Source organism: Xiphophorus maculatus, chromosome 5, assembly GCF_002775205.1.
Source record: "Xiphophorus maculatus strain JP 163 A chromosome 5, X_maculatus-5.0-male, whole genome shotgun sequence".
Taxonomy (NCBI): Eukaryota; Metazoa; Chordata; class Actinopteri; order Cyprinodontiformes; family Poeciliidae; genus Xiphophorus; species Xiphophorus maculatus.
The window spans coordinates 25987131-26014715 of NC_036447.1; the positions used below are offsets into that span (position 1 = coordinate 25987131).

Genomic DNA, 27585 nt, shown 5'->3' on the forward strand with positions numbered 1-27585 from the left:
CCGCATGCTGCGAGTGCACACCTAACAATCAAACGTTGATAGTGCTTCTATTTTGCAATGTACAGTTCATATATTTATATATTTATACCAGAAACTGAGAAAAGAAGACGTTCTGTAAGCTATCTTCGCCCAACAACACCAGAGACAATCAAGAGGTGGTTTTCTTCCTTTCTTTCTTTTCTTTTTTGTCTTTTTTTCAAAAATGATTGTTGATGGTTGCTATGGTCCTGTGCAAGCCCCGCCCCTTCCCCTGCTCTGTAAGTATGATTCTGAGGTAAGACAGTTGACAGGAACTCTCAGCTTGCGTCCCGTTTCTGTAAAAGCCCTGCACTGTGTGTGTTCAAAATGGCCGTTTTGACCCTCAAAACAAACCAACATTTTTTTATACATATATATGTATATTAACCTGCTTTGTAACGGCAGCCACAGCAGTCCAGAAAGCTGCTTGCAGAGCTGAGATAAAAGTCTGCTATGGCTGAGAGCTCCAGAGGTAAACTGGTGATTTTTTTTTTTTTTGTCTTAAAACTGCATCAGCGACACAAAGACGCACACACATATCCTGACGGTGTGCAGGTGCGTGGGAGAGCGTCTGCATCTCAGAGGTTTTCCCGTTTTTTTTTTTTTATGTGTACATATACAGTGTATAGAGCTTTATATATAGAAGTATGTGTTTTGTCTCTGGTGTGCGGGGATGTCGGGGAAAAAAAGCAAAGTAAACAGACGTGGATTAAAAAGACCACAGAGAAGAAGAAAACAGAAGGAAGTTGTGAAGATTTTCGGAGTCCCACAAGGCGGGTGAAGGTGGTCAAAGCAGAACCGCCGAGGACCATGGGAGAAAAAGGCCGTGACGGTGAGAAGGACAGAGAGGGAGGGATAAGCTGTAAAGACGTCGCCTAAGTATTGCCGTCTTGATTCAAGAAGGTCTTGCGTTTCCTTCCTGCTCTTGTCAGTTTTCAAGTCAAGATCTGTTTTTGTTTTTTTATACACACGTGATCACGCCGTCACTGACGTTCCTTGTGGTTTTCAAACAGGTTCCCACACAGGGAAAAAAAAAATCCACCCATTGTTTCTGTAAGTTACACTGGGATCAAGTGTTGAAAGCATGTCTTTGTTGGACACTTTCCACCTTTTCATTACCAAATTTGTAAGTCGAAAGCACACACAAGGTTTCTGACGGTGAAGCCACAGCAATTTTTACAGGATTCAATCCAGAAAATTAAAAAGTGTTATCTATTTACACTTTAAATAACAGATTAAGCGGTGGCCTTTACGTTCCGCTAAAATGTTTTGAGACACTAAGGAGTGAATTTTTAAATTTTGCTTTTGTATATATAAAAGGAGTCAAAATGTTTTGTAAATTTATTAAAACTCAATATCTATGTCTGTTTATAATTGAAAGAATACTGGACAGTGTAGCTCGGTGCCTCTTAGGGCATTTGTTTTTTGGGGGGGGGTTTGTAAAATACTGAGGCCGAAAATATGTTTGCACAGAGAAATGGTGACTGTCAGCAAATGATTATCAGCTGCATTAAGACACGATTTCAACACTTGCTGGTAGGATTGGACTTTTTCATTTTGAGTCCATTTTTTAAAATCTGTAGAAAGCAACTGCTTTCTACACTTTTTGAAAGGTGGCATGATTTCTTCAGATCATCAAAGATTTCAATCAATTGTCAGCTGAAATTAGGAGGTGGGTTTTTCTTCATGTTGTGCGGATTTCCAGTCCTGTGTGAGAACCCTGTTCAAATCATCACCTGCTTCACTCCGCCCATCTGGACGATCTCCCCGAACCCCAACCCTCACCCCACCTGGGGGGAGACAGCTTGAACTGTTCATCCTTCATCATTTCAACAATAAACATCTTTCAGAGAAGAGAGAAGGGGAAAGAAATCAAATAAACAGCAATAGTGCATAAAAGTAAAAATGATAAAAACAAGGAATTTACATAGAAAACGACTCCTCATATTAAATCTACACCCTTTTTTTACCCCTTCCCCAATCAAAAAGTCCCACTTCAGATGCCAGCATTCATATACCACAGATAGGAAGTGACAACAGTGAGCGTGCTCAGAAAGGTGCAGAGGGCTTTGGCTCTACAGGAAAGTTGAGCGCTCCCCAGAAGGTGCTTTTATTTTTTATTATTTTTCTCCCACTCTACAAGTCACTTTTTCCCCCTATCTGTGGGTCGGATGAGATCAGGAGTTAACCAATGCAGACTGACGGAACGGATGGAGACGTCGGACAAACAAACAAGTGGAGTGCTCTCTTTTGTTTTGGTTTTTTTTTTTTAAACAATTTTTTATAATTCATGTCAGTATTTTTCAATCTATTTGGCGTTGTTGGCGGACATGTTTGGAGGGTATCCTGTAGTGTCGGATAATAGCGGCGGAGGCTCTATGGCGTCCGCCATTAAGGTGCTTGGATGAATACAGTGATCGACTCTTTTACAATCATAGTTCACCGCTTTTTGGGATCCCTTCCTTCCCGCCACCTGGTGAGTTTTGGAAGTTGCTGCAGTGGTTGAGGCCCGCCCCCCTCATTCCTCCAAGCCTGGACCTTGATACTGGACCTGGGTCAATTGATACTAGGTGGCGTTTAAAGAAGGATTTTAAACATTCATGCAGTGGTAGCTTATGCTTTGAGAAAAAGCTGATTCAAGAACCAGTTATTGTAAACTGGATTGGGTCAATTGATACTTTTAAGAGTGAGTACATGTTTATTTATGACATAATTTGGTTTAAAACAGTCATTTAGACTTGCAGAATTTACTTGAAGTGAGCCTCACAGCTTTTCGTCTTCCTATATCCATCCATTCCTCAGTTGGCGCATCCCCTGACCCTGCCTGACAAAATCCTCGGTACAGTAAAAACTAAACATCTGGTCCAGCAACCCATATCCCCCTCACAATGCCCACAGCAACTCAGTCATACAATTTCAATGTAAAAATATGTGGTTCTCTTTTTCTAAACTATTTTACACCTAACCGTGTATCAACCGTTTACGCAACTCTACATACAGGCGTTAAAAGATGAAATATTAGTAGCATCTCTTTTAAAAATAGCTTGATAACTAAAGACTCAAATCTGAAACAAAAAAAGCAAAATGAAATTTAACATTAACACACACACACACACACACAACACCCTCTGGCCCACCCAAACGCGAGACAGAACGTTGCCTTTAAATAGCTTCCCTACAAAAGGGCAAACAACACGATTAACAGTGTATGGCACTAGGAGATCCAATTCCTAAGTTCCTATTAGAGATGCGGTTTTCAGTTTGATTCACCCTGACCATTGGAAACAAGAAGAAAAAAAAAAAAGGATCTGCCCAGCGAGCACAAATCACAGAGCTGCAAGGATGTGATTACAACAATCTTCAGTGGTACCGCTGTTGCTGAGTGAAGACAATTTTTTTTTTTTTGCATCAGTGAAGTGTTTTTTCTTTTCAGAGGAAGCACAGATGTAAGAAATTGTACTATTACATGTAGAGCCTGGCTGCAGGAAATTAAGAGAGAGCAAGACTTTCAGGAGAAAACTTAAACCAGCAGCAAAACAGCTCCGTCTGAACGCTTCTGTTGAAAAACATGTTGGATTTGGAAATGCTGGCAGCCTTTTGGAAATCCTCTAACACACTCACAGAAGTTTTAGTAATGCAAACAGCACTAATCAAGCGTATTGCTAAAATGAAATGTAAAGACAGTTTAAGATGTTAACTCCATATTTATTTTCTGTTGGTTTAAAAGTAATTGGAACATCCTATTTAACAAAAACTGCTCTAAGACTGTGATGTCACATTTTGTTCTACCATGTGTAATTAACGGCCGATTATGGCAGGAAGGCGAGACAGAGTGATTATAATTTAATTTACGTTAATTGATGGCTAGTCAAAAACTGACCAGTGCATCTCTACGCATTTTGTAGTTCAGACAAAAACTGTCTAAACATTTGTTACCACAAACTCCTATTAATTTTTTTTTCTAATAAAACACAGATGCATGACTTATCTTAAGTTTTGGAAATACTTCTTTGTTGAAATGCCATTTTAAAATGTAAAATCTTTTACTTTTACTTTGCTCTCTTGTCTGCGTCTAGGTGATGTTAATCCAATGAACAGTCAGTAAAACAGCACTAAGGTCAATTTGTCTCACAGTAGTTTCCATCTACTCTGCTACATAAACTAATACTTATTATTGCTTCTTTCCAAATAAAACTTTCAAATATTTTAATCAAAGCTGCAAACAATGACTTTTCATCATGAAAAAAAAAGTCCACCAATTTTTGAAGCCCTTAAAATCACTCAACATTTACTGATGTATTATTAGGCTCTGGTGATGAATCAGAGAATTAGGATTGTGGTTATTCTTATAACTACATAAAATGTCTTAAAAATCCAAACTAGGGGGGTGCACCGATTTCTGACCATCACCGATCTTTAAAAAAACCTGGCCAGCCGATTCCAATTTTGGCTGATACAGGTAGATAAGGTCAGTGGAAAATGTTGTTTTTCCATGTATCAGCCAATCGCCAATCTCACAAAATTAAGGAAATCAAGGTTGATTTTTTTCCCCATGCCCCTAGTCCAAATAGTAAAAAAAAAAAAAATTCTTACCAAGTGAAAATCTTCTCCCCTCTGTCTATAGAATAGATCCTAGAAGAGCTGCCAGCACAAAGAGCTCATACAGCGTGTCATGCAGGGTGGCAGATCGTTTGTTCTGGCTTTGTGGCTACCGGACCTGAGCTCCAAGTCCATCAAAAACTCTTGAGTCAAATGGAGGCTGTCTAACAGCCAAAACTTGGCCCAGAGTGGGTCAGTCCGCCGATGCCAAACATAGCACATGTAGAAAAATAAAAGAATGTTGAAGTCACCCAGGCAAAACCTCAAATTGACTGAAATGTTGTTGCAGGTCCTTTAGAGGGCTGTTTGGATCTGGATTTGTGTAGAGCTTGAAAGACTGGAACAATGTTGGAAAGATTCGTTCTCCTTTCGAAACCAGATCGTTTTGGCTTATTTTATTCAACAGTCCAATGTGTGTGTGTGTGTGTGTGTGTGTGTGTGGGTGTGTGTGTGTGTGTGTTTCCTTTTTGCACATTTGAGGATCCTGGTTGAGATCAGATCCTGATGCATAAAACCCTAGGAGTGAAAAGAGGTGTACTTTCTTTTCACCTGTGACTATGGTGAACAATGCACCTCTCTCAAGAATTGTGTACATGATTACTGCTTTTTAATATGAGCCAAAGTAAACTGACACTGGCTTACTGGACATTTCAGGAAGTTTCCCGCAGTAATAAGAACAAGGACATTTTTTAAATTGTCTTCTAATGCGTTTTTTAAAAACAAGTCTAGATTTTTTTTTTTTGAAAAAGCAATAATTCCCTACCCTGCAGCTCAGTCACGTATTCATAATTTTCCCCCATTTTCTAACGTACAACGACAGACGAAGAACAAACACGGTGTTTAATTTAAAGACCACAGTCGGGAGGTGTGACTGCCAACATGGCTGAACGGTCTTTCCAGCTGTGGAAAAAAAAATATCTTTACAAGCAGAACTTTTCAGGACAGAGGGGAGAAGAATTCTAACAAACAAGTTAAAGGAAATTAACTGCAGGATGGATGGATCTGTAGTGCTTTGTGGAGAAGCAGCTTTCAGTTTCTATGCACCACAAATCTGGAAGACACTTCCAGAAAACTGCAAAAATGCTGACACACGAAATTTCTTTAAATCAAGGCTAATGCCACTTCTGTTTAGAGTTCTCTGGAACACTGATCAACATTTTTGATGTGTTTTTGCTTTATGACGGCGTTTGACTAAATGTAGTGGTTATTGCTTGTTTCATAATTGGTTACTGTATTATATTTTTATGGTGTAAAGCACTGTGAATTTCCTGTCATTGAAATGTGCCACATAAATAAAATTGACCAATTTCGTTTCTGCAAGCTGTGTTTACCGTTTGGAGTCGCTTTAATTTTTTTTGTGCAGATGCACCAACTGGGCTTTTCCTGCACAGATTTTTATTTATAATTTTTTTTTGCTGAGTTGTTGATTCCCGTTTCGAAAGTTTCTGCCTTTGTTTTTGTCTTTCCACAAAATGAACATAAAACACAAGAATGTGCTGAGGGTTCATAGACAGAGGTAGTTGATTTTGAACCAAACAGTAGATTGAGGAATTAAGATTGTCCCTATTTATACTCGATGCACCCCAGTTATTTTAGTGCACCCTGTGGGATTGATGCATTTATGGACTGAAAATGGACGACCTTCTCAGTTTGGATGCATTTAACGAACAGGAAGTAGATTCTGATTTTTCAAGATCCGACCTGCCGATCGAGGGAAAGTTGGGACGATTTTGATCTCTGGCGGATTGATCGGTCCATCCCTGGGTTTTTATTATTTCTACTCCCAGCACAGTAAATCCTGCAGCATTAACAAAAGAGCACTGAGGTGTTTATCTTCCTACAGCAGACCAAAAAAAAGAGAGAGAGGGAGAGAAAGGGGGGGAAAAAAAGAATCATCAGCCTCTTCTCTCTCCTCTCACTCTTGTGTCTTTGTCTGGTTTGAAGCTTGGCTCATGTGACGGCAGAGTGCCGCAATGCCTCATCTGTCCTGGGAGATTCTTAACAAACATCTCCTCCTCGGGAGGAGGCGCGGCACAGCGCCACCTTTTCCTCGTCTTTCTGCTCAAATCCAGGATAATTAGAATAATTGTCTGAACCCACTCGGTCACCTGCTTTAACAGTCTGGTTGTTATTCACCTCATGATTGGCTGCGTCTCTTCCCTGTGCGTTCCTGCGATTGGTCAGCACACGGCCGCCGTGGGACACTCGGTGCCTTCCTTCGTCAATACTCTGATTATTAGGAGGTGCAATAAGCATCAAAAAATCACCTCTGATTCATCTGATTATACGTACCTACGCCTGGCGACTTTTCAGATTTGCATTCAGATAGCTCACAGAAACACACACACACACACATATTCCCACACAGACAGCAACCTATTTGGCAGCTCCATCTGTTGTTGTAGACAGACCGCCCACACACACACACACACACAAACACACACGAGGATGCACATATATTGGCAGGGATTTGCATTCTGTAAAGAAAATGGAGTCGAGACGAAAACGATGGCGCGCGTAATGAAGCAACAAGGGACCGACGCCGTTCAGCTCCCTTCCTTTGCGTGTGTGTGTGTGTTTGCTGAACAGACAAAGGAGGAGAGAGAGAGAGAGAGAGAGAGAATTGTACGTATGGAGAAAGAAAGAGATGTAAACAAAGAGGAGAGAGAGGGAGGGAGTTGTCAGGAAGTTGCGGCTGCAGGTTTCTTCAGGACGCCTGACCAGGGCCTGGACAAGCTTCTTGTTTTAGCGAGGAGCTTAAAATGTAAAAATTTATGATTTTGCTCTGCTTTTCTACTTTGAATTTACTTTACATTTTTCAGCTGGGTATAATACACGCATACTGCAGATGTGGGTAAAAAGAAAGGTATGCCACTCTGTTCAAGGAAGAAAAAAAACAGCCACTCATCTCATCCTCTGTGCATATACCACCCACTTTCTCTCTCTCTCTCTCACTCACACACACACACACACACACACACACACGCCGATATATACACAGACCTTGTAGAGCTAAGCACCCAAACCACCCACACACAGCGGCAGACATGCGCAGTCGCAACGCGAAGCCAGACACACGTACGCAGCACATAGATCTGAGACGCACACCGAGCACGGACGTATGATCGCACGGGCACGTACACACACACACACACACACACCCTGCGCGTGCTCTCCCTCGTGAGGAGGCAGACGTTAACATGCCATAAATGGAGATGGAAGGAAGCGAGAGGAGCACATCCATACATTAATATGCATACGCACGCTAAAAACACACCCACACCTTGTTCGTCCTCTCTCACGCGCACCGCACACACACACACTTACAGGCTATACACACAAGGCAGTATGCATGCATGCATTCATACCAAAATCATCCAAGCGTGCCTGCTCCCACCACCTCAACCTCCTCCCTGTCTATTCGTTCGTCCCTCCTCTCTAGGGAGACTCGCCCTGTCCTCTTCCTCCGTCGCCATCCCTCAGATATTTCGTCCCCCCGTTTAAGGAGCTTCTACACACACAGCACTGGATTTCATTTAAACAGCTGATTTAGAAATGGCAAATAATAAATTGTGCACTCCTTTTTCCCCTAAGTCTTCTGCTGATTAATTTTGTCCTACTTTGTAATGTTTTATCAAATCTGTACCGTCCTTCAGGTACCGAACTCGGCTAGGTTGCCGTAAATTGTGCTATGACTGAGCAATAAGGCCTAAAATGAGTACCGTGATTTACTGAGAGTTCGCCTCAACAACGATAAATGGACAATAACACTGCCCCTCCCACACCGAAATGAAAGAATGTGATAAATACTTCGCAGTCAGTTATATTGATAGTATGATCCCACTGGACCGGTTTTTCGCAGTTACTTTTATTGCCATTTTAATGAACGTTAAAACTACGGCTAAATAAATTAAGAAAGATTTGTACTTTTAGTTGTATTTGAACCAATAAACAAACTGAACAAGTTTAGAAGTTTGAAATAACTTCTAACGTCCTTGCTGAATCCAAAATGTTGCCTAATGATTGATGCTTTTTTGAGGGGGGGATGATCTGTTCCTGTTCCTCCTCAACCAGCTCTACCTTCAACAGTTCGTATTTCCTCAATTTCCTCAACCTCACAGTCTCTTTCACGTCTTTTTGGCGACTAGATGGGGTGGAGTCACGTGACTACAGACTGTACAGGTAGCGCAGCGTCTTAAAGGAACATGAGCATAGCGTACCGTATACACAACCAAAAAAGACATAAACCACTTTCATTTCCTTTAAATACTGAATATACCAATAATTGCAAAATGATGTCGGCCGTTGTCATAAATTTCGGTCTCGGTTCATTTTTGGTTTATCGCCCAGGCTTAGCTTGTACCACGTGCGTTTTGTGCTTCTCGGTCTATTCATAGAGAAATAAATTTAAATTTAAAAAAATTACATTATATAAATACATAAATATATATGAAAACAAATGAAATGGTGGAAAGTGGCAGAAGATTTCAGGTAAATTCCCTGAAACTTTACATTGAATTTCATGGGAATTAACTGGCCAATTCGGAGAAAATGTCAAACGTCACTTTTTTGTTGTAATAGGAGAGCCATTTAATATTTTGAGGTAATCATTATTGTATATCAAATCTGTTTTTTTTTCCAGCAAGCATATTTCTTTTGGTTATATTTACCCAGAATGCCTTGTGCTATAGTGCGCTTCCTGCTTTTGAAGCGTTCTTTGGTCCGCTCGGCATTCCCATATGCATTCAAACCGCACCAGAGTTTCACTTCAACTGAACCAAGACCCGGTTTGTAGCCGGACCAGAGTTTGCTTTTTTTGCTCGACATCAAAGTTTGATTACGCATTCACATCCCCCCAAATGAACCTGGGTTTTTTTTTTTTTTTTTTTTTCAGACAAATGAACTACATAGTTGACTGAAGCGGATTAAACAGGGCTGGTGTGAACAGTGTCCTAAAATTCCAGGTTTGTTCCCCATATACTCCTGGTGATATACATGGGAAGTCTAAAAAGTTTTCCCATAATTTGACCAAAATGTATTTTCTAACCACGGGGTTCAAGACCTTGTTATTTCTTAACACTGATCTGGAAACTGTCAGTTCTGGTCTGAGGAAAACCTCCGGGTTGTGTTTGTACAACCCTGATTCAGTCTGACAAGGAGATTCAGGATGATTCTTTTTCTCGCTCATCTCTTTCTTGTCAAGTGTGGGGAAGACCCAAAGATTTGTTGACGGTCACAAGCTACCTAGTCAACTTTCAGGCAATTTACTTGTTGTTTTTTGTTTTGCCACACAGGCAATAAGGTGCTTAGGATTTGCTCCATTAAAACAACTAAAAGAAAGGATTGAACAGAAACAAGCATAAGAAAAAGGAATGGACCTTGCTAGCTTATTGTTCTTAGTCACAGCAATCTAGCCAAGTAGTTTGGATAAATAAACATGGCGGATATGTTAGATATGCATATGAGGTCACTGCGCTGCTGTTTGTCTTTTCGCACGTACAGAACCTTCAATGTCTAGAGTACGGATGAAGATTAGTGACTCTAAACGTTTGTACTACTGCTGAATATGTTTAAAAATCATGTTAAAAGCACTGCTGCTGTCATCAACCTCACTGTGCGAGATGAACTTGAGCTCTTATCGATTGTCACCGTTCCTGTTGTTTTAAACGTTATCATTATTGCTCTGTAGGAAGGTTTAGTTTTACTTTGGCGAGTTTGTCTTTTCTTGTGGCCATTTCCTGTTTTATGGAGACAGTCACACATCAGCTCTAATTGAATACCGTGTTCTCTTACCTTTAAGTGAGTTTGCTAAAAACATTTCTTGACACTTTTTTTGCTCTTTGAATTAATTACCCTCAATTAAAGGTTGGATTTTTCTTTTTCTTTCTTTCATGCTGCTGCAATGATAGGGGAACTTATTTATCTATGCGTGTTGTGAAGGTTATCAGTAGCACATGTTGGTGGAAAGTTAATAACATCTTAGTGTTACGTTTTGAATATAACAGTACAGCATACGTGTTCATGAATACTATCCGTCAAAACACACATTTTTTGTACCTTAACTCCACTGAGCAGTTTTATATTTTATCATATTTAAAATATATTTTTTTAGAAGTTAGCTTAAAATCTCAACATTTAGCAGCAGCATTTTAATTATATGTGTCTCATCTTTAAAATTTGATTTAATACTGGCAAATACACGTATGAAAACGTCATGTGTTGAATTCATCAGACATTCACATGAAGGAGAGGTTTCACCGGTTTTGGGTCTATGTAAAAAACAAAAGAACTACTTAAAATATAATAAAATATAGCAGACACAGTCATTTTGAGATGGATATGAACATAAACTTCAAATGTTTTGATTGTTGCAATATCTATTTTTTAAGTAACAAATGGCCATCGAAGGTCTGAGGTTAAATCTCGTTGAAATCCCGCGTTTTGGCATCGTTGCCCTGGCTTTTGTGTTCTGTCTAAAAGATCAGAGATCCTTGAGGTTTATTTGACACATCACAATGCCCTTCACGTCCAAAATAATAGTCGGCATAGTCAAAAGCTATTACTGGTTTTGGCGAATTAATCACGAAGGGAAAAAAAACCCTTTCAGGGTTTAACTGACGAGCTTTAAATTCTGAAGGTCATTTGTTAATTTCTTTGAAAAAAAATCTTTTTCTTCCTTTATTTAAATTCTTATATTCAGCCAAAACATCTGTTTCTATGCCAATGTATTTTTTTGGTTGATCTCCCATTTATATTTTGTTGCATCTTTAGTAAATAAATACCGCAACTTTCTTTTCAAAATGCTAACAAAGAACTTTCAAAGTGTTCCCAGCATGTTCCGCACACAGAAACAAATCTACGTTAGCTGATCACTTCGATGCGATTCGTTGGATTCCCATGTTTCCCTGGTGCGCTGTGGCCGATGGGACCGGCAGCGCCCCGATGTGTATTAGAGTGCAGATCTGAGCAGTGAATGAATCGACCAAGCGTGTGTGAAAACGTGCCGTCTGACTTCCCACTCTTTCTCTCTCTCTCTCTCTCTCTTCCCAGCAGCACACACACACATTCAACCCTACATATACACACAGAGCTATAGTCCCTGCCAAGTATTCGCGCTTCTGTCAATCCCAGCACACAAGCAGCCAGAAAACGCCTGAGGGAAAACCTGCGCTCTTAGCGCCGCAGCTGCGAATATTTCAATTCAAACGCGAGATAAAAAGGACCCCACACACTCAGTGCTTAGCAAAAAGTATTCACACTCCTTAAACCTTTTCACGTTTGGTCACATTCCAAGTAAAAACATCTTTGTGTACCATCAGGATTTCATGTGATAGATCCACATAAAGTGGTGCAAAACTGCAAAGTGGAAGAAAAATGAACACAATTTTAATATTAGTGTGGCATGCTTTTGTATTTACCTGCTATTACTTTCCTTTCCTTAGAGGATGTGACTGCCTTAAGATGTCATTTAATCCTCTAGTCTTTTCTAATTTCGCAATTGCAGCAAATTTGCAATTTTGAAAATCCAAAGAAATTAAATCAAGCTAGTTAATTTCTTTTTTTCTTCTTCTTCTGTATGTAGATTTTGAAAGGGGTCTAGTGATAAGATGTCACAAAATTCCTTGTAAATATTTCTAAAGTAGCACCAAAAAAACTTATTTTGAATGTTGAAATCCATGTGCTTTCTTCCTTTCATAATCACGCACCTTTCGTTTAAGTCTCTTGCTAATACTAAAATGTGAAAAGGTTGAAGGCGTAGAAATACTTAGCAAAGCAATCACATGCACATCAAAATAGCTTAGTGAGCTCAAAGAGGTGGAGACCTGCGGTATTTACAATTTGGAATTTTTCTTTAAATAATTTTTTTTTAAATGGGTGGTAAACATTGGAAAAAATTGGACATTAGCTAAAAAATTTGGTTGTTTTTAAGAGGGGTGGGTTTGGGGAGTTGAACATTTAAAAAAAACAATAAACATAAAAACATGCATCTTTTGCTTCAGATCCGTACAAAAACACAGCCTGATTGTACTCGTACCACATAAAATAAAATAACAGTGTATTCATAGCCAACAGATTTCTTTGACTGAAATCTGTAGCATTGTTGTCCACCCCCAGGAGCCTTGGGAATAATAATAATAATAATAATAATAATAATGATAAAAAGAACAATGTAAACAAAAAGATTTTTTGTAACAGGGTGTTGGGGGTTTCAATCAGCGGGGCCAGGAGATTGTAAACTGTCAATATACACATCGAAAATGTACAACCCTCGACCTCATCGATGCCACAAAATACTAAACAGTCAAAGCAAAAAGGGGCTCAGCACAATCTTTCAGTCGTCACTGCCTTACGACACTGTAGTTCGGACGCTTCGCCTCGCATACATTCAATATCAAAACAACAGTGTTACCGGAGTTTGGGGGAGGGAAAATATCGCTCTCTCCAAACAGGATTACCCTCACTGACAGCCCTCCCCAGGGAATGTCGGTGATTGATTGTGAAGGGAAAGAGCCTTGGTGACAATAAAAGCTTTAAAAAAAAAAAAAAAAGTAGAAAAACTAAAAGTTGAGAAAGGTTGCAGAGGAATGAAGAGGTGAGTGCGTGTGTTCGGTTTTGGGGGGCTAGGGGGTTCACGTTCTTTACTCTGCGACCTTTCTCTACGTCTGTCTGTCGGTCTCTGTCAGAAGAACGAGAACATTCTGAGAGAGAAAGACAAAAACAAGCAAAAGGAAGGAAAGTACAAGAAACTGACCAAACAGTAGCTGCGTTTCCAGGACAAATGTGCGCAAAACGTTTTTGATAATCCGCCGAAGTCGAAAAAGCATAATTTCGCAATGACGGTGTTTCCCATTAAATAAGAAACGCAATTGAAATTACACGTGAATACGTCCGTTCACGCGTATTCGTTAAACAAAACAAAGTCGTTAACAAATGTGGTGCCATCATCCACAGAAGACAGGGAAAGCCGTTTCCTGTCTTCTCCTACGTAAATTTTCCGCCGTGCTAACATCCGGTTGTTGATCGTGTGATGTGAAAAAAGTGTCTTCTGAAATACGCCAACTTCAACAAAAAAAAATCTGAAAAACCACTTCATCCTAGCACAAAGATGGTTTTATTGAAAAACGTGTTTTGTATTGTTTTTTTCCAAAATTGGCGTGTTTCCATTTAGCTCATTAATTTTTGTAATTCCAATTTGCGCAATTATATGGTCAATGGAAACGCAGCTTGTGAGAGAAGGAACAGATTCCCAACCAGCTGGCAGCTGGGAAGGGGGGGGGTTGTTGTGTGACAACCGTCATGGAGACCGCGGCGGTCCAATGTTCTCGACTCTTTACCGCAGACGAATGAGTACGTCCGATCTGCCTCCATGTAATCGTTTGCTCAAAACAAAGTGCTGCCGTCTCCGCCGGCCCCTGGCATGGCGTCAGCCGACATGGTCCCGCTAGACGCTTCGCTGTTATTGCCGGCCGCCGCCACGGCCTCCAGAGAGGTAGGGTCGAAGCCCTGCTCCACCCCAAGCACGTCGGCCTCCATCTTCACACTGTCAGCCAGGAAGGCCGAGTATGCGTCGCTGTCGGCCATCAGCAGTTTGAGCTTGGGGATCCAGCTCTTCCGTACGACGCGCCTGGCGTTGGTGCACATGTCGGCCGCGATGGCGTTCATCTCGCTCTCCTTGAAGCTCGGTGCAAAGTTCTGGCAGTAGACTGCAGGAAATGAAAGAAGAGAAAAGTGGAGAGTCGTGGAGGGAATCACTTTAACAGCAAATGGAGCGTGTGACAGAAAAGCCAAGATATCACAAAAAAGATGATACTGTAAAGACTCACATTTGACCGCATGCAGCACTCTGTTGTCCAACGGCTTCCGGCTGGGGTCATTGGTCGATGAGCGGATGCCGGTTCCACAGCTGTTAGCTAGTGTGCTCCTAACCAGATGAAAAGGAAACGAAAAGATCCCTGTAACCTCTTATTCACATATTTGATTCCATAAACTCTAATCGGTTCATTTTAAGGTACAAAACTATCAATAATGCAGAAAATTGATATTTCATGGTACTTTTAAAGCTTGGAAAGTTCTAAAAAGCTCAAGGGTAGCAAAAGGACAAGGCGTATACCGATTGCAATTTTCTGGCCAATCACTGATTTTACAAAGCCTGACCTGCCAGTACCGATTGTTTTCTTTTTGTCTAAAAACCTGCTAAAAAATAGCAACAAAGTCGCTAAGATGCAAAAGTGGTGTGACTGTTGTTAACAGCACATGTGAAAACGGCTGTCAGTCAGCCCTCTCTTAGCTAATTTTCAGACCTTTGTGGAAGTAGGTGAGATCGGTTTCACTTTTAAGTATCGGCTCATTTCTTGGTCAACCGATTGATTGGTAAATCCCCAAAATTGTTCTCAAAACAAATAAAAATTTAAGGCTGAAACGATTAATCAGATTAATCATGATGAATCGACCACTGGAAAATTTGTCAAATAATTTAGTAATAGATTAATCGTTAACTCTGACATACAGACTGAGAAAAAGTCATTTGCCATATTCACAGCAGCAATTAAGCCAAAACTGTACAAAAAATGATACATTTTGCATTTAAGATGAAAAAAGCCCTCTGTCTGTAAATAGCTTAACTGCTTAAGTGACCTAGTCTTAGCTTCACCAAGTTCAAATTCTGAAATAAAAAATCTCCTAGTAAGCACCTTTTGACATCCAGTTATTAATCTGTTAATCCACAAGATAATTAACAAATCAGCCCTACACTGTGCTGATCTCATGTCAAGCTAATAGAGCTTTTCACGTGATGATGCTAAGAGTATTTTTCTAGCTGCAAATGGATCCATTACTGCAAATGATAAAGCGTCCAACCAAAGGAGTTTTGAATTTTATCCAATAAACAGGTTTTTTTTCTTGTTTAAAAAAGAAATTGAACTATATGTGTGTTTGCATCTCATGATGTATTTCTAATATTATATATATAAAAAAATGCATATTGTTAAATTAAAAACTAGCAGAATATGGCAATTTTTCTTATTGATAAATTGATTGACTAATCAATAACTAAAATAATTGCTGGTTACATACAGCCTTATGAAAATTTAGGTGTGCATCTGGGATTATGTTGGTAAATTTTCCTAACTATTTTCTTTCTTTCTTCTTTCTATATTTCGTTTATATTGGTCGGGGTGCCGACATTGTTGTTGTTACTGTTGTGGTTAGTGTTGAGTCCATTTTTTCTCTCCTTTTTTAATCCAATTAATCGTCAGAAAAATCGATAGAATAATAAAGTGATAGTTAGTTGCTGTCCTATAAAAATTTGGGTGTGCATCTGGGATTATGTTGGTAAAATTTTAACTGTATTGATTATGATCAATCTAAATTTTCCTATTTTCTTTCTCTCTTTCTTTCTATATTTCGTTCTACTTCTTTCTCATGTCCTTTGCAGCTTCTATCATGTTTTCTTCTAACTCCATCCATCTTTCTAACCACACTGATAAAAAGCATCCCCACAGCATAATGCATGTTCCACCATGGGGGATTGCATGAGCACTGTTTTCTTCCACACAGCCCTTTGCATGTAGACAAAAATCTTCGGATTTTGTCACCTACAGGACTATCTTATGTTTTAATTGAACACTTTTGCAAGGCACTGTAATGTTTCTAATATGCAGGTGTTACAGAAACATTCTCAAAGCTCTTTCCAGTGAAAGCAAAGCTTTAAAAAAAAAAAATGAAAAATTTGACATGAGATGATTACCATCTACGTTGACCTCAAAATAAATTCACCTTTCATCAGAAAAATAATTTGAAAGAAACAGTATTTTTCAAATCCGTCATCAAAACGTTTCATCTTTAAAGCCTTCTAGAAGGTACTTTGATAAAAGCTTTTCTTCACTTGATCCGTCTTCGCCTGCTTCATTTTCCCTCTCCCCACCCACTAAGAAAGTTGACAGCAATAAAAGGCCTCGGCATCGCAGCAAACAGGAAGGATTTCAGCCACTGACCTGTCAAAGAACGCCGCCAGCAGCCGCCTGAGTAGCACTTTGTGGCGGGTGCCGGCGCTGACGTGACAGTTCATGAGCTGGGCACGCGAGATGAAGACGGAGGTGCCGCTGACCAGCTCCAGCTTCTCCGCCGGGTCGCCTTCCTCGTAGAGCTTCGGGTGGCAGCGGTTGCCGATTTGGCTGATGAGCTCGGCGGGCAGCGACGCCAGGTCCTGCCGGGACCGCCCCCCTTTGCCTCCACGCCCGCCTCCCGAATCGGGGGCCAAGTCTGGCAAAGCGTCCACCCTTTCTCCAACCACTGAAGACAGATGGAGATTTATGGTTACTGTGAAAATATTTCTTCCTCCCTAGATCTGATAAACATGGCAAATATTTCAGTTCTCCCAAATGTTTTTCAGAACCCTCCACGGTCTTAATGCGACAGCTCAGGAGGAGCGCGGCAAATGTCACGGTCGGACAGCAGGAGACCGCCAGTTTCCAAAACCACAACAAAAGAAAATCTCGCAATAGCGTACGCGGGATCAATGCAACCTTACCGGACTACGCACAGAGTAAAAAAAAAAAAAAAACTGGTTCCCATCTCAATGGCAGGAGGGTTTTAAAAAAATAAAATTTTTGGGATGGAAGTGGCGCAAAAAAAATTCTAAAATGCAACAAATTTTATTGAATATTTGTCAGATTTAGTATAGTAAAAAATTCTTATTTTTTTTGCATCTTAAATTAAAATCTTGATTACTACTGCTTCCACTACACACTTTAAGACAACAGCTGTGACAAAGTGCTGTACAGATAAAATCAACAACCATTCAAATTATGGAAAGGACTAAAGAAAAAGACAACAATAAAATCAATAAACGCTCAAATGGAAATCAGATCAAAACTCTCAAAATGAACCTGACTTTCCAGGCAAGCGAACCAGAGCACTAAGAGGTGTGAATGCACCCAAAGATAGCTAACTCAGCCGCTTCTTCACTCTGCAACAGGTTCGTTACAGAAGAGTGTTGATGCTACACTTGCTAGCTTAAAACGATTCGAACACGTTGGCCTATTCATTTCCTCACCTGCCGCTCCGGCGTTCAGCATGCTGTACATGGTGTACATGTTGCAGATTTGTCTGTACTGCTCTTCGGCGCTCTCGTCCGCAATCTCGTCCTCCTCCTCATCGTCGTGGTAGCTGATTGGCGAGTCACTGGTGTACATGCTGAGCGTGCCCGGGCTGGTGCCTTCAGGGGTGCCGACGTTGTTGTTGTTACTGTTGTGGTTAGTGTTGAGTCCAGCTCCTCCCACTAAAGCGGCACCGCCAACGCCGGCTCCCATCGCAACACCGGTCGCCGGGCCTCGCCCAGACGTATCCTGCGTCGCTGCGTTACAAGACGAGGAAGAAGAGGAGGAGGACGAGTAGCGTGCAGCCTTCCTCATTCCACCTCCCCCGCCTCCTCCAGACCCCCCGCCGCCATCCCGGTTGGCCCCCTCCCACAGCCGCTTGGCCACGGGGGTGCAGACCACAGAGTAGGGTGAGCCCTCCTGCCGGGGAGGAAGGAGGTACAGCCGGTTAATTATCATCACACCCAGACGTTTAGCAGCTCATCAAATGCTCACGACTACCAAGGAAACGGAACAAATCGCGACAACATGTCAAAGTCTGTTGTGTGGGGTGTCAAGCAGTGAATAAAAGAGATTAACAATTGATGTTATGAAGGTTTGTTGTAGGATCCTTTGAGAAAAAGCACTTTAAAGTTCCAACGGCACTTTTTCAACTTTTCAATCCACCAAAGCTAACGCTAAGTGTCAGAAATCATTTAATTACTAAGACGATCACAACACAAACCGTCCATGGATACTGAAAAAATGCTTTGTAACCCGCTTACTCTTGAGGTTCTTCAATCATTTTCCCTTTATATAATTTTCTGCAGAATATGAGAATGTAGCGAGTTTTAAGGTCTTTGGTCAGAGTGTACCTGCTGGTGCTGAGGGACTTGCTGAGGCGTAGTGGCCGTTTGTTCCGACTTCACCTTGGATACCAAGGGAAGAGGCGTCAGACAGGAAGCAGGCCTTCCTAAAGGCGCTGCAGCCACACCCACACCCACCCCTCCGACTGTCTGGGTGACTGGACTCTGGGGCTCGGAGGACGGAGTCTCCTCGGCATGGAGACCCTGGGAGTCACAGCTTGGGGAAGAGACCTGAGAGGATTGGGAAAATGAAACTTTGATCCATGCACAGTATGTTGATTTTATGCTTTATGATTTAATAGTTCGACATTTTTAGGAGTTTTGTCCTTCGTAGAACTTTCACAATGATTTTTGTGAATGATGATGGAGGACAAAAAGATGAACAGTTGGCTGAATAATGTTTGGAGTCACAGACAGATGGACGGAGAAAATGGATGGATGGCTGCATGGGTGGGTAATTTTTGAATGGATGGATGATACGTATATAAGTTTTGGATGGATGGACAGATGGATGGATAATTTCTGAATGGATAGAATGATGAACAACTTTTGGGGACATTCAGACGGATGCATGAAACGTTTAGACAATGGGACCAGGAATGCCATCTTTCCACATTTATCCAGACCTCAGGCATATTTATACTTTTATAGACTTTTCTAAACTGTACACATACTTTTGCAAACTTCACTTTAAGCACAATGCAATGTTTGCTCCAGTTAAAAGTTAAATGACAAGCTGGCAAGAAAAAGTTCTAATCAATAAACAGATCTATGCAGTGAGGTACTCCAAACCCGATCACCACTGCTACATGCAGTGTCACTATCATCATTCAGATATTTCTAAGTCACAGCAGCATCATGTATCAGGATTGCAATTATATTACGGTAACTAACATAGTTTTCTTTGAGCATGCTCGACAATACGTACATACACAACTGCCACATACTTAGCTCATTCATTCACTCTGAAGTCACCTTGAGGAAAAACTCTGTGCCTTTCTCCATTATCTGTTGGATCTGGAGGAAGCCGGCGGTGTACATCAGCAGAAACTGGTCTCCGATGTTCATGCTGAGGCGCCCCGTGTAGCAGAAGGCCAGAATCTGCTGGAAGCTCTGCGGCTGCACAGCCGGCGGCAGCTCCACCACAGAGCTCTTCCCGCCGGCATTGAACAGATCCCGGAAGTAGGAGCTGCTGGCTGCCAGAACTGCACGATGAGCCTGAGGGGTAAACAGTGTGGGGGGCGTGGGGGGCTCGTCAAGGTTCAAACCACACAGCGATTCAGGCTGAATATATAAACAGACTGATGGGAACAATGTTGGATCCATTTGATTATGACACATTTACTACACCACTAATGGCGAATATGTCATCTGCCAAAATGCCTGCCAAACAATTAAGGTGATCAAATTTCATGTTTTATAAGGTATGGTTTTAAAACACACAGAACTGTTTGATATTTTGTCATGTAATAGCCACAAATTTCAATATATTTGATTCTATTTCCACCATCGTTTTGGCGCACACTCTAGCTCAGCACCCCATTCATCGCATACAGTGCATACACACTTTTTGCACCACAGGATGGATGTTTTGGGAGGGGCTTAAGACAAATACTCACTTTATTTTACTTATTTTATGGGTAAATATTTACTTTATAATTCTTATCTCTAAAAATGTTAAATGATTAATTGCTTTTTCCCTATCACAATTATTTTTGGTTCTTACTGCTAAACAGAAGGAAGGTTGTTATGTGCCCATCATCTGATGAAAGACTATTAACTTTCTCATTGGATTTGAATTTTGAATCTTAACCCATTTGAATATACTGTACATGCAAGTTTGAGGTTGTAATGTGACTAAAATATGGAGAAATTCAAGTGTTTTTGTATGTAAATCCACATTAAAGAAAGCTGAAAATAATTATTCAATTAAAATGTAAACTACTTCTTAATCTACATATTTCATGAGGCAAAACAAAAAGACATTGAATTCAACAAAACTTTACAGACAACTATTAGACAAAACAATTATTTGAAGTCTTAATTATGGAGAAATACTGTTAATATACTGGCAAATAAAATATTTCATACAATCTGACCTTAAAGGCATGCCCCTTGACGACCACGGAGACGTCACAATAGAGGCCCTGCAGCCGCTGCTCGTTCAGACACTCCAGGACATTGTTGCCAAAGTTGGGGATCGCCATCTGCAGCGTCTGAGCCATAACGCTCTGCCCAGGACCACAGGGTCTGCGAAATTTACCACGGCAAGAAAGAAAGTCAGGGCAAACAACATGTGGCAAACAAATAGACAAATTTTATTGGAGTAAGAGCCAACCTGATGCCACTTTATTTTTAAGAACTTTTCAAAAAGAGCAAAAGTGCTGAACAGACACCATATTTAAAAACCAACATAAAACAAGGAAACTAGTGGTTTTCCAAGGCCGATACTGATGTCGAGCCGATACCAGGGTCAAGTGTTCAAGCAAGTCGATACCCCAAATCGATACCACTGTTCTGCTGGACTTTCCTCCTGGGCTGCTATGAGGTGCAGCTTTAATATCAAAATTAGCTAACATGCTCTTATTTTCTAAATTGCTACAGTTAGCATACATGGTATAACTAGCATGTTGACCTATAGTAACATACTCCATTCACTATGGACAAAAACACGTTAAAGCGAAAATTAGCTAAATGCTAATATTAGCTAAACTGCTGTCAAATCACATGTGGGCTATCACTAGCGAGGAACGAGGAGCTAACGGCATGTTGTGGATAGATTACCAAGGGAAGGGTTAGGAGGGGCTAAATGAGGAAGCAAAACAAATGCAAAGAGTAGACGAGGTGGCAAAAAAGACAAAGCAATACAAGAAATCTTCAGACATGAAAAGTAGAGCAAAAATGACAAGCAGATGGAAATGAAGAGAGCAAGACAACTTGAGATAAAGAGAAAGGGTTGCTTACGTGCATGAAGATTAATGAATTAAAAATTTGGTAAACAGCTTTGATTCAAGTCTCCTTTTTTCTAAATAAAAGAGAATTTGGAGGCAACTGGGCCAGTTATATAAGCTCTTATCTTTATCCTAACCCTGTTTCCTTACATCTGATTCACTTTATAGAGCTGTTTGGCGGTTTTTGCCTCACTTTGACATTTATTTTTGTCAAGTTCTTCTAAGTGAAGAACAAAAACTGCTTACATAACTTGTCTATTTCACTTCACCACAGAACAAAAGGGTCTCCGATCAAAAGGAAGGAAACCGTAGATCTCCAAGCGAATAACATATCTATCATTAAAGCGTCACTTTAAAGTGGACTGTATTTTTGTTTGTAAATGCACAGCACATATAAACTGTAGCTGGGAACAGAAGTAAACAGCTGGGAACATAAAGGTGAGTCGCAACGCCGCTGAACAAATACGTCACATGGAAGATTGTGGCCTCCGAGCAATGGATGGAGGCCAAGTTCGGCAGACACCAGCGAGTATTTGGAGCACAGCAATGATGCATTCTATCTGACCCCGTTCCAACCCCAAACATCCCACTAATCTGTAAAAATATTTAACTGATTAGCCTTTCTCTTCCACTGGGAGCAAAACTCTCAGATAAAACCCTGCAACCTAAACAGCAGGCTTCGCAGATTTATTCAGATCTTCTTGTATTTCTGGCAAGTGGCGATGACAAGACCTGCTAACTGAAATTCACAATTTTCACAACTTATTGTCTAATATTCTACACCAAATTCTAATATTCTTAGTCCTGGAAAAGGACTAACTTAATGATGATGAGAAGCTAATCGAGAAAAGTTTTTGTGCAGCACAATTCAGTAGCAAAGAGCTTTACACGATTAAAACATAACGCAGTGAACAAACAAAAAAAGCATTATGTTTCAGGCAAAATAAAGAGAAGTAATAAAAAGTTGCCATACAGACTACAATTAATCAATGTTCTAGTTATTATTAATGAAAAGCAGCTCTAAACTGGTGGATTTTTTTTTTTGTTGCCTTGATTAAAAGGAAGTCTGTGTTTTGGCAGTTTTGCAATTTTCTTGAAGTTGCTTCTCCATGTTTGTTTTTGATTCTGGGGATGCAAAGTAAATGTCAACCAGAAGATCTGAAAAATTGATTTAAATCTCTAATGTGTTTGGTCCTAAACTCTTCGTGTTTCTAGGTCTTGCTGCAAAATTAGTCCTTCAATCCTAGAAATGGCCTTAAGGTGATAGAAGAATGACTTTGTAATTGTCTTTATGTGTTGTTGAAGGTTAAGGTCTGAGTCCATCACCATTCCCAGATTTCAGACCTAATCGCAAGTTTCTGGTTGTAATAACTGAAGTTGCACGCTGACTCCAGATTGTTCCTGTTTATGGTCCAAAGATAATAACTTCAGTTTGCTACAGATGGACGGACATAAAACCGCTAGAGACAGACACATTACAAATGATCAAACTAAACAGACAGAAAAAAATAATAATAGTAGAAAAACGATTCAGAATTGAAAGAGAGCTGTATCAAATATAGAAGATAAGGAAGTTGTAGGAGATATTTCTTCAATGTCTGGACACCTAAATATCACATTTCTTCTAGTTATACGATTTTGTTGTGGTTAAATGTTTCGGTTCATCTATGAAATTTCAATATCAGACAAAGGTAACATGAGTAGCTCTGAAAAGCAGTCAACTGATAAAATGTAAAGGTTTCTTTTTAAAAAAGGAAGTTTGAATCTATATTGGATTTTTCTCTCATTACCCACACAGGGTCTCATCGTCCCATTCGATTAATGTTTCCAAGCAAGATCTAAAGAAACCATGCACTTTCTCCAACTATAAGCAAGGTCCTGCCTCTCATTCTAGATGTACGTTTGACCACTTGTCTTATCAAATTAATAGAGTTCGTTTAAGTTGGCTGATTTCCTGGCACAGGGTTGGCTTTGAGACATAGTCTAAACATTTTTAATAAGCCTGAAGGTCAGGCCCAGTCCAGAAGCTTAGTGTTAGAATGCTTAATTAGTTCCAAAACCAGTTTTGATGTGTTTGGGAATACGGTCCTGTTCCAACTGTGCCCTTAGTTTTAACTGCCTCGCCGTCAATTTGATGGAAAGTTAAAGAATTCATGCAATGCACCATTAGCACTGGCAGAGAAACAGACCCTCGCTATGATGCTACGATGGTTGCGGCTAATTCCAGATTTCTTAGGTGTGAAAACATATATTTTGTCTCCTCCAAACATGCCTGTTGTCATTGTGGCCAAATAACTCAGTCTGTTTTGTGTGACCATAAAAGTTTCTTCCAGAAGACATTTGGATCCTCAGTGTGAGCAATTAGAATTCCAGCCAAGCTCATGTGTTAATTTTGCAGCAGAATGTTCTTTCTTTGTCGACACGGATGAAGTTGGCAAACACACCAGTTTCTGAAGCGGCACACACCCATAACTCCGTAAAAGATTTTATGTACTATACTTCGATCTGAAACAATTTAAATGAACTCTACCAATTTTGATAAGTAAGCCTGCAACATGCAAAGATCTTGCTAACAGATATACAAAGTGTGTGATTTCAATGCTAGAGGATATTCAATCAAATATAAGTAGAGTATAACTTTGACTCTTTGTACTGTAGATTAAAGATAATTCACAAACTGTGACTTTCATCTAGTGGTCATTCTTTTTAAAATGGTGACCTAGTTATTTCATCACACCAGGGTGAAAATCTCCAGTTTAAAGTCAAGAACTATTTTGTCAGTCTAAGAGGTAAACTTTTCACCAGAATATGGTTAAACCCAACTAAGTCAGTTGTCACGCCTGACTACATCAGTGTTTTAAATATTCTCCACATGTATGACTGAAAAATATCATAATGAACAAACTGGGGTAAGTAACACTATGGTACAGCCAGTGATGTCAGTAACGCCTTACTGTAGTACTGGATCAGACTACAGTAGTCTGATCCAGTACTACAGTTACTTATCAAAATCATTTTGTGTTACTATTTTCTTTTGGAATTTAATTTTATTTCCTCTACGCGTCTTGTCGAGTGATCGCCGTTTTTATGCGACGGTATCAGAAACGTAAACAATGGAGGGAAGAGGGAGAAGAGGGAGATGCGCATTTTGTTGGTAGAAAAGCAGGAACTATTTTGAGTTTCTGTCGCCAAGTCCAACTATTATAAGCGGCTGTGGGCTTTTTTTTTTCTTTTTACAGTCACTAGCAAATTTAATGAGTCGCGGGTTGAGCTTTTTGGGCTCGTTTTTGAACGTGAAGTTACTCATAGGCTTGGAAATAAGCAGACATAAACCCCAGAATGTGTCTGACCTCTAGTTAGTTTTAGTCAGGCTCTCCCTGTCCATCATTTCCCGGATGATCCGTCCCGCTGTGTTAATGTCAAGTTAATATATTACCTGTCGAATTACGTCGAGCTATCCAGAACATTGGAAACATCGAGACTAATATGAACAGCGCAATAAACGTGAAAACAGCCACGAATGAACGAGTCCGTAAAGTTGTGCAACTAAACGCCATTATAATTATTAATATTAAGATGAGTGTCACAAATCTGTGCAGCAGCCATCTGAACTGTGGAGCCACAGGAGGAGCTCTGTGCTCTGACAACAAACGCAAGGCCGTAACGCAACCTGGAGGCTGGGAGGGGCGAAGGGGTTAAAATCCTTCTTAGAGTTTTCCAGACAATAGTGGAAAACACAAAAACATGCGCAAATTACTAACGTTTTTTTTGTACCGTAACCATTAAAAAATCTCCCCTTCAGTTCAGCCTTATAAGTAGAGACACATTGTTGATGTTACCATTATAAGTATTGGCAAAGATCAATGTAATTTTCACAGCGTTGTTGGTTAGCAGCTGCTGAAAGTAACTAAAAAAAGTCACATTTAATGTAACTTGGTTACTTTCCAAATCAAGTAGTCAGTAATCTAACTGAGTTACTTTTTCAAGGAGTAATCAGTAATCCGATTGAAGTTACTTTTTCAAAGTAACGATGCCATCACTGGGTATAGCACAACTCAACATGGTTCAACAAACAGGCGGTGTACATCTGAAGTAGGGGCTGTAGGATATTAGAAAATCTTGCAATGGCAACTCCGTGACCTTTAGCACTTTAGTTATTAGCACAGTTATTTTTGTCTGATGTGGGCATCTGCTGCCAGAAGATACTGTCCAACTGGCTAAATATTGTACAGCGGACCCCTGGTAATCGCGGGGGTTATGGACGACAACCGCCTGTAAATAGCTGAAATCTGTGAGCACTTGAGACGCCCTCTGAAAACGTTTTTCGACAAATAATTTGTAGTTATATACCACAGGAAAAAAAGTGCAAATAGGTGAATCTGCGAATGTCGAACTGCAAATAGGCCACACTGAATATTGTACACAATAAAATTATGGTGACAATATATTCCCAATATATTGTTCAGCCTTAATCTGGAGACCATTCCTCCATCAGAACAAAGCACTGGCCTCCAGGTCTAACAAGGTCTTGATACCAGTGGCCACCAGGAACATAATAGCCAATAGAATGTCAAGTAGCAGTGTGGGTGTTTCAACTTCTAGTTGTGGTACGAGTAAATCTTCCAGAGATTGTCAGCCTCATCTTAAATTCTTCCATGTTTCGCCATTCACAGAAAAGCCGCAAAGCCACCAACCGGAAGTTTCAGAGCAAATTTCTTAAAACTAAAATCTTTCTCTAATTGTTTTCTAAACTCTAACAAGTTGGCAATAATGTAGCACCAGGGGCGTGCTGTGGTGGCGCAGGGGGTTAGCACGCCCCACGTTTGGAGGCCTTAGTCCTCGATGTGGACGTCGCGGGTTCAACTCCCGGTCCCGACGACCTTTACCGCATGTCTTCCCCCCTCTCCTCACCCTCCTTCCTGTCTGCCTACTGTACAAAAAATACGAGCCACTAGCGCCGAAAAACTCTTCGGAGAAAAAAATGGAAAAAATAAAAAATAAAAAAAAATAATGTAGCACCGAAGTGACCAAGAGAGACGGCAAATGCAGAAAGATGCCCTGAAAAAAGGTTAAAGAAAAAGAAAAAAAAAAACAATCATAATAAAACAGCATACTGAATCGCACCATCTTGTTTTCAGAAAGAACAAACACAAATAGATTTACCTTCATCAAAGTTACCGGAGAACTCATGAAAACAGCTAAAAGTTTAGAAGAGAAGTGAAGCATTGGGGGTTGAGGGGAAATCAAATAAACCTGTCAAAGCACAAACAGATGTGTAGAGCCATCATTTCACAATAACATAGAGTGGAAAGAGGCAGAGATTTAAATTCCTACACAACCCAAATCAGTATAGCAGCATGCAGCTATGCACTAAATGCAACTTTGTTTATGTGGTGGCTTAAATTAAACCCGAATAAATCTGAAAAACGCACGACAAAGTCTCCGGTTGCAAATCCTTCCATGTCATCCAAACACAAAATGTCTCCTGGGACACTAACTTCAGACACATTCTCACGTATAGGATACATAAAAGCATCAAATATAACTCCTCCTGGCTCGAATGAAGTTATAAAACGTATACAGAAAGCGGGAAGGGTTTTCTTATTTTTGGTCTTAACTCCTTTGAAAAGCTGCTCCTTGGCTACAAAAGCAAGGCGGCAGTGATGGGAAGCTACCAGGTGTAAATGTGAGGCCGGATGCTGCGGGATGCACACTCAGCAAGCCTCCCCCAGATGAACAATAAACGCTGGAGGAAAAAAAATAATAATAAATTTGTCCGGAGCGTACCGACTTAGGCATGATCTGCTGCTTCACGCCTACACAACACAGCACAGAGAGTAGACGGTCATTAACACTTTAACAAATTAATCATCAAATAAATCCTCTTAATCAATCTAATCACAAGGCAACTGAGTCAGCAAGAGAGTAAACACGTCTTATTATAACCAGAAAGCACTTCCTTCATATGTTTTCTTTCTTTTTTTTAAATATAATATAATGCAAGATATTACATTACTGTCCTAAACTGACGGGACGTTGCGCAACAAGATTACACACTCATTATTCAAATGAACT

General features: G+C 40.3%; 1 protein-coding gene across 3 annotated transcripts in view; it reads right to left on the reverse strand.

Moving 5' to 3' along the window:
• Positions 1 to 608: 608 nt before the first annotated feature.
• nacc1 (nucleus accumbens associated 1) overlaps positions 609 to 27585 on the reverse strand; it is a 37764-nt gene continuing 10787 nt past the window's right edge. For all 3 annotated transcript variants that reach the window (XM_023333946.1, XM_023333945.1, XM_014469298.2), the window contains exons 2-8: positions 20659 to 20809; positions 19535 to 19777; positions 18569 to 18790; positions 17672 to 18134; positions 16611 to 16908; positions 14442 to 14539; positions 609 to 14321 (exon numbers count right to left, since the gene is read on the reverse strand). In XM_023333946.1, the coding sequence (XP_023189714.1) occupies positions 13999 to 14321; positions 14442 to 14539; positions 16611 to 16908; positions 17672 to 18134; positions 18569 to 18790; positions 19535 to 19777; positions 20659 to 20784 (1773 nt within the window). In that variant the 5' untranslated portion in view covers positions 20785 to 20809 and the 3' untranslated portion in view covers positions 609 to 13998. The remainder of the gene's footprint in view (positions 14322 to 14441; positions 14540 to 16610; positions 16909 to 17671; positions 18135 to 18568; positions 18791 to 19534; positions 19778 to 20658; positions 20810 to 27585) is intronic.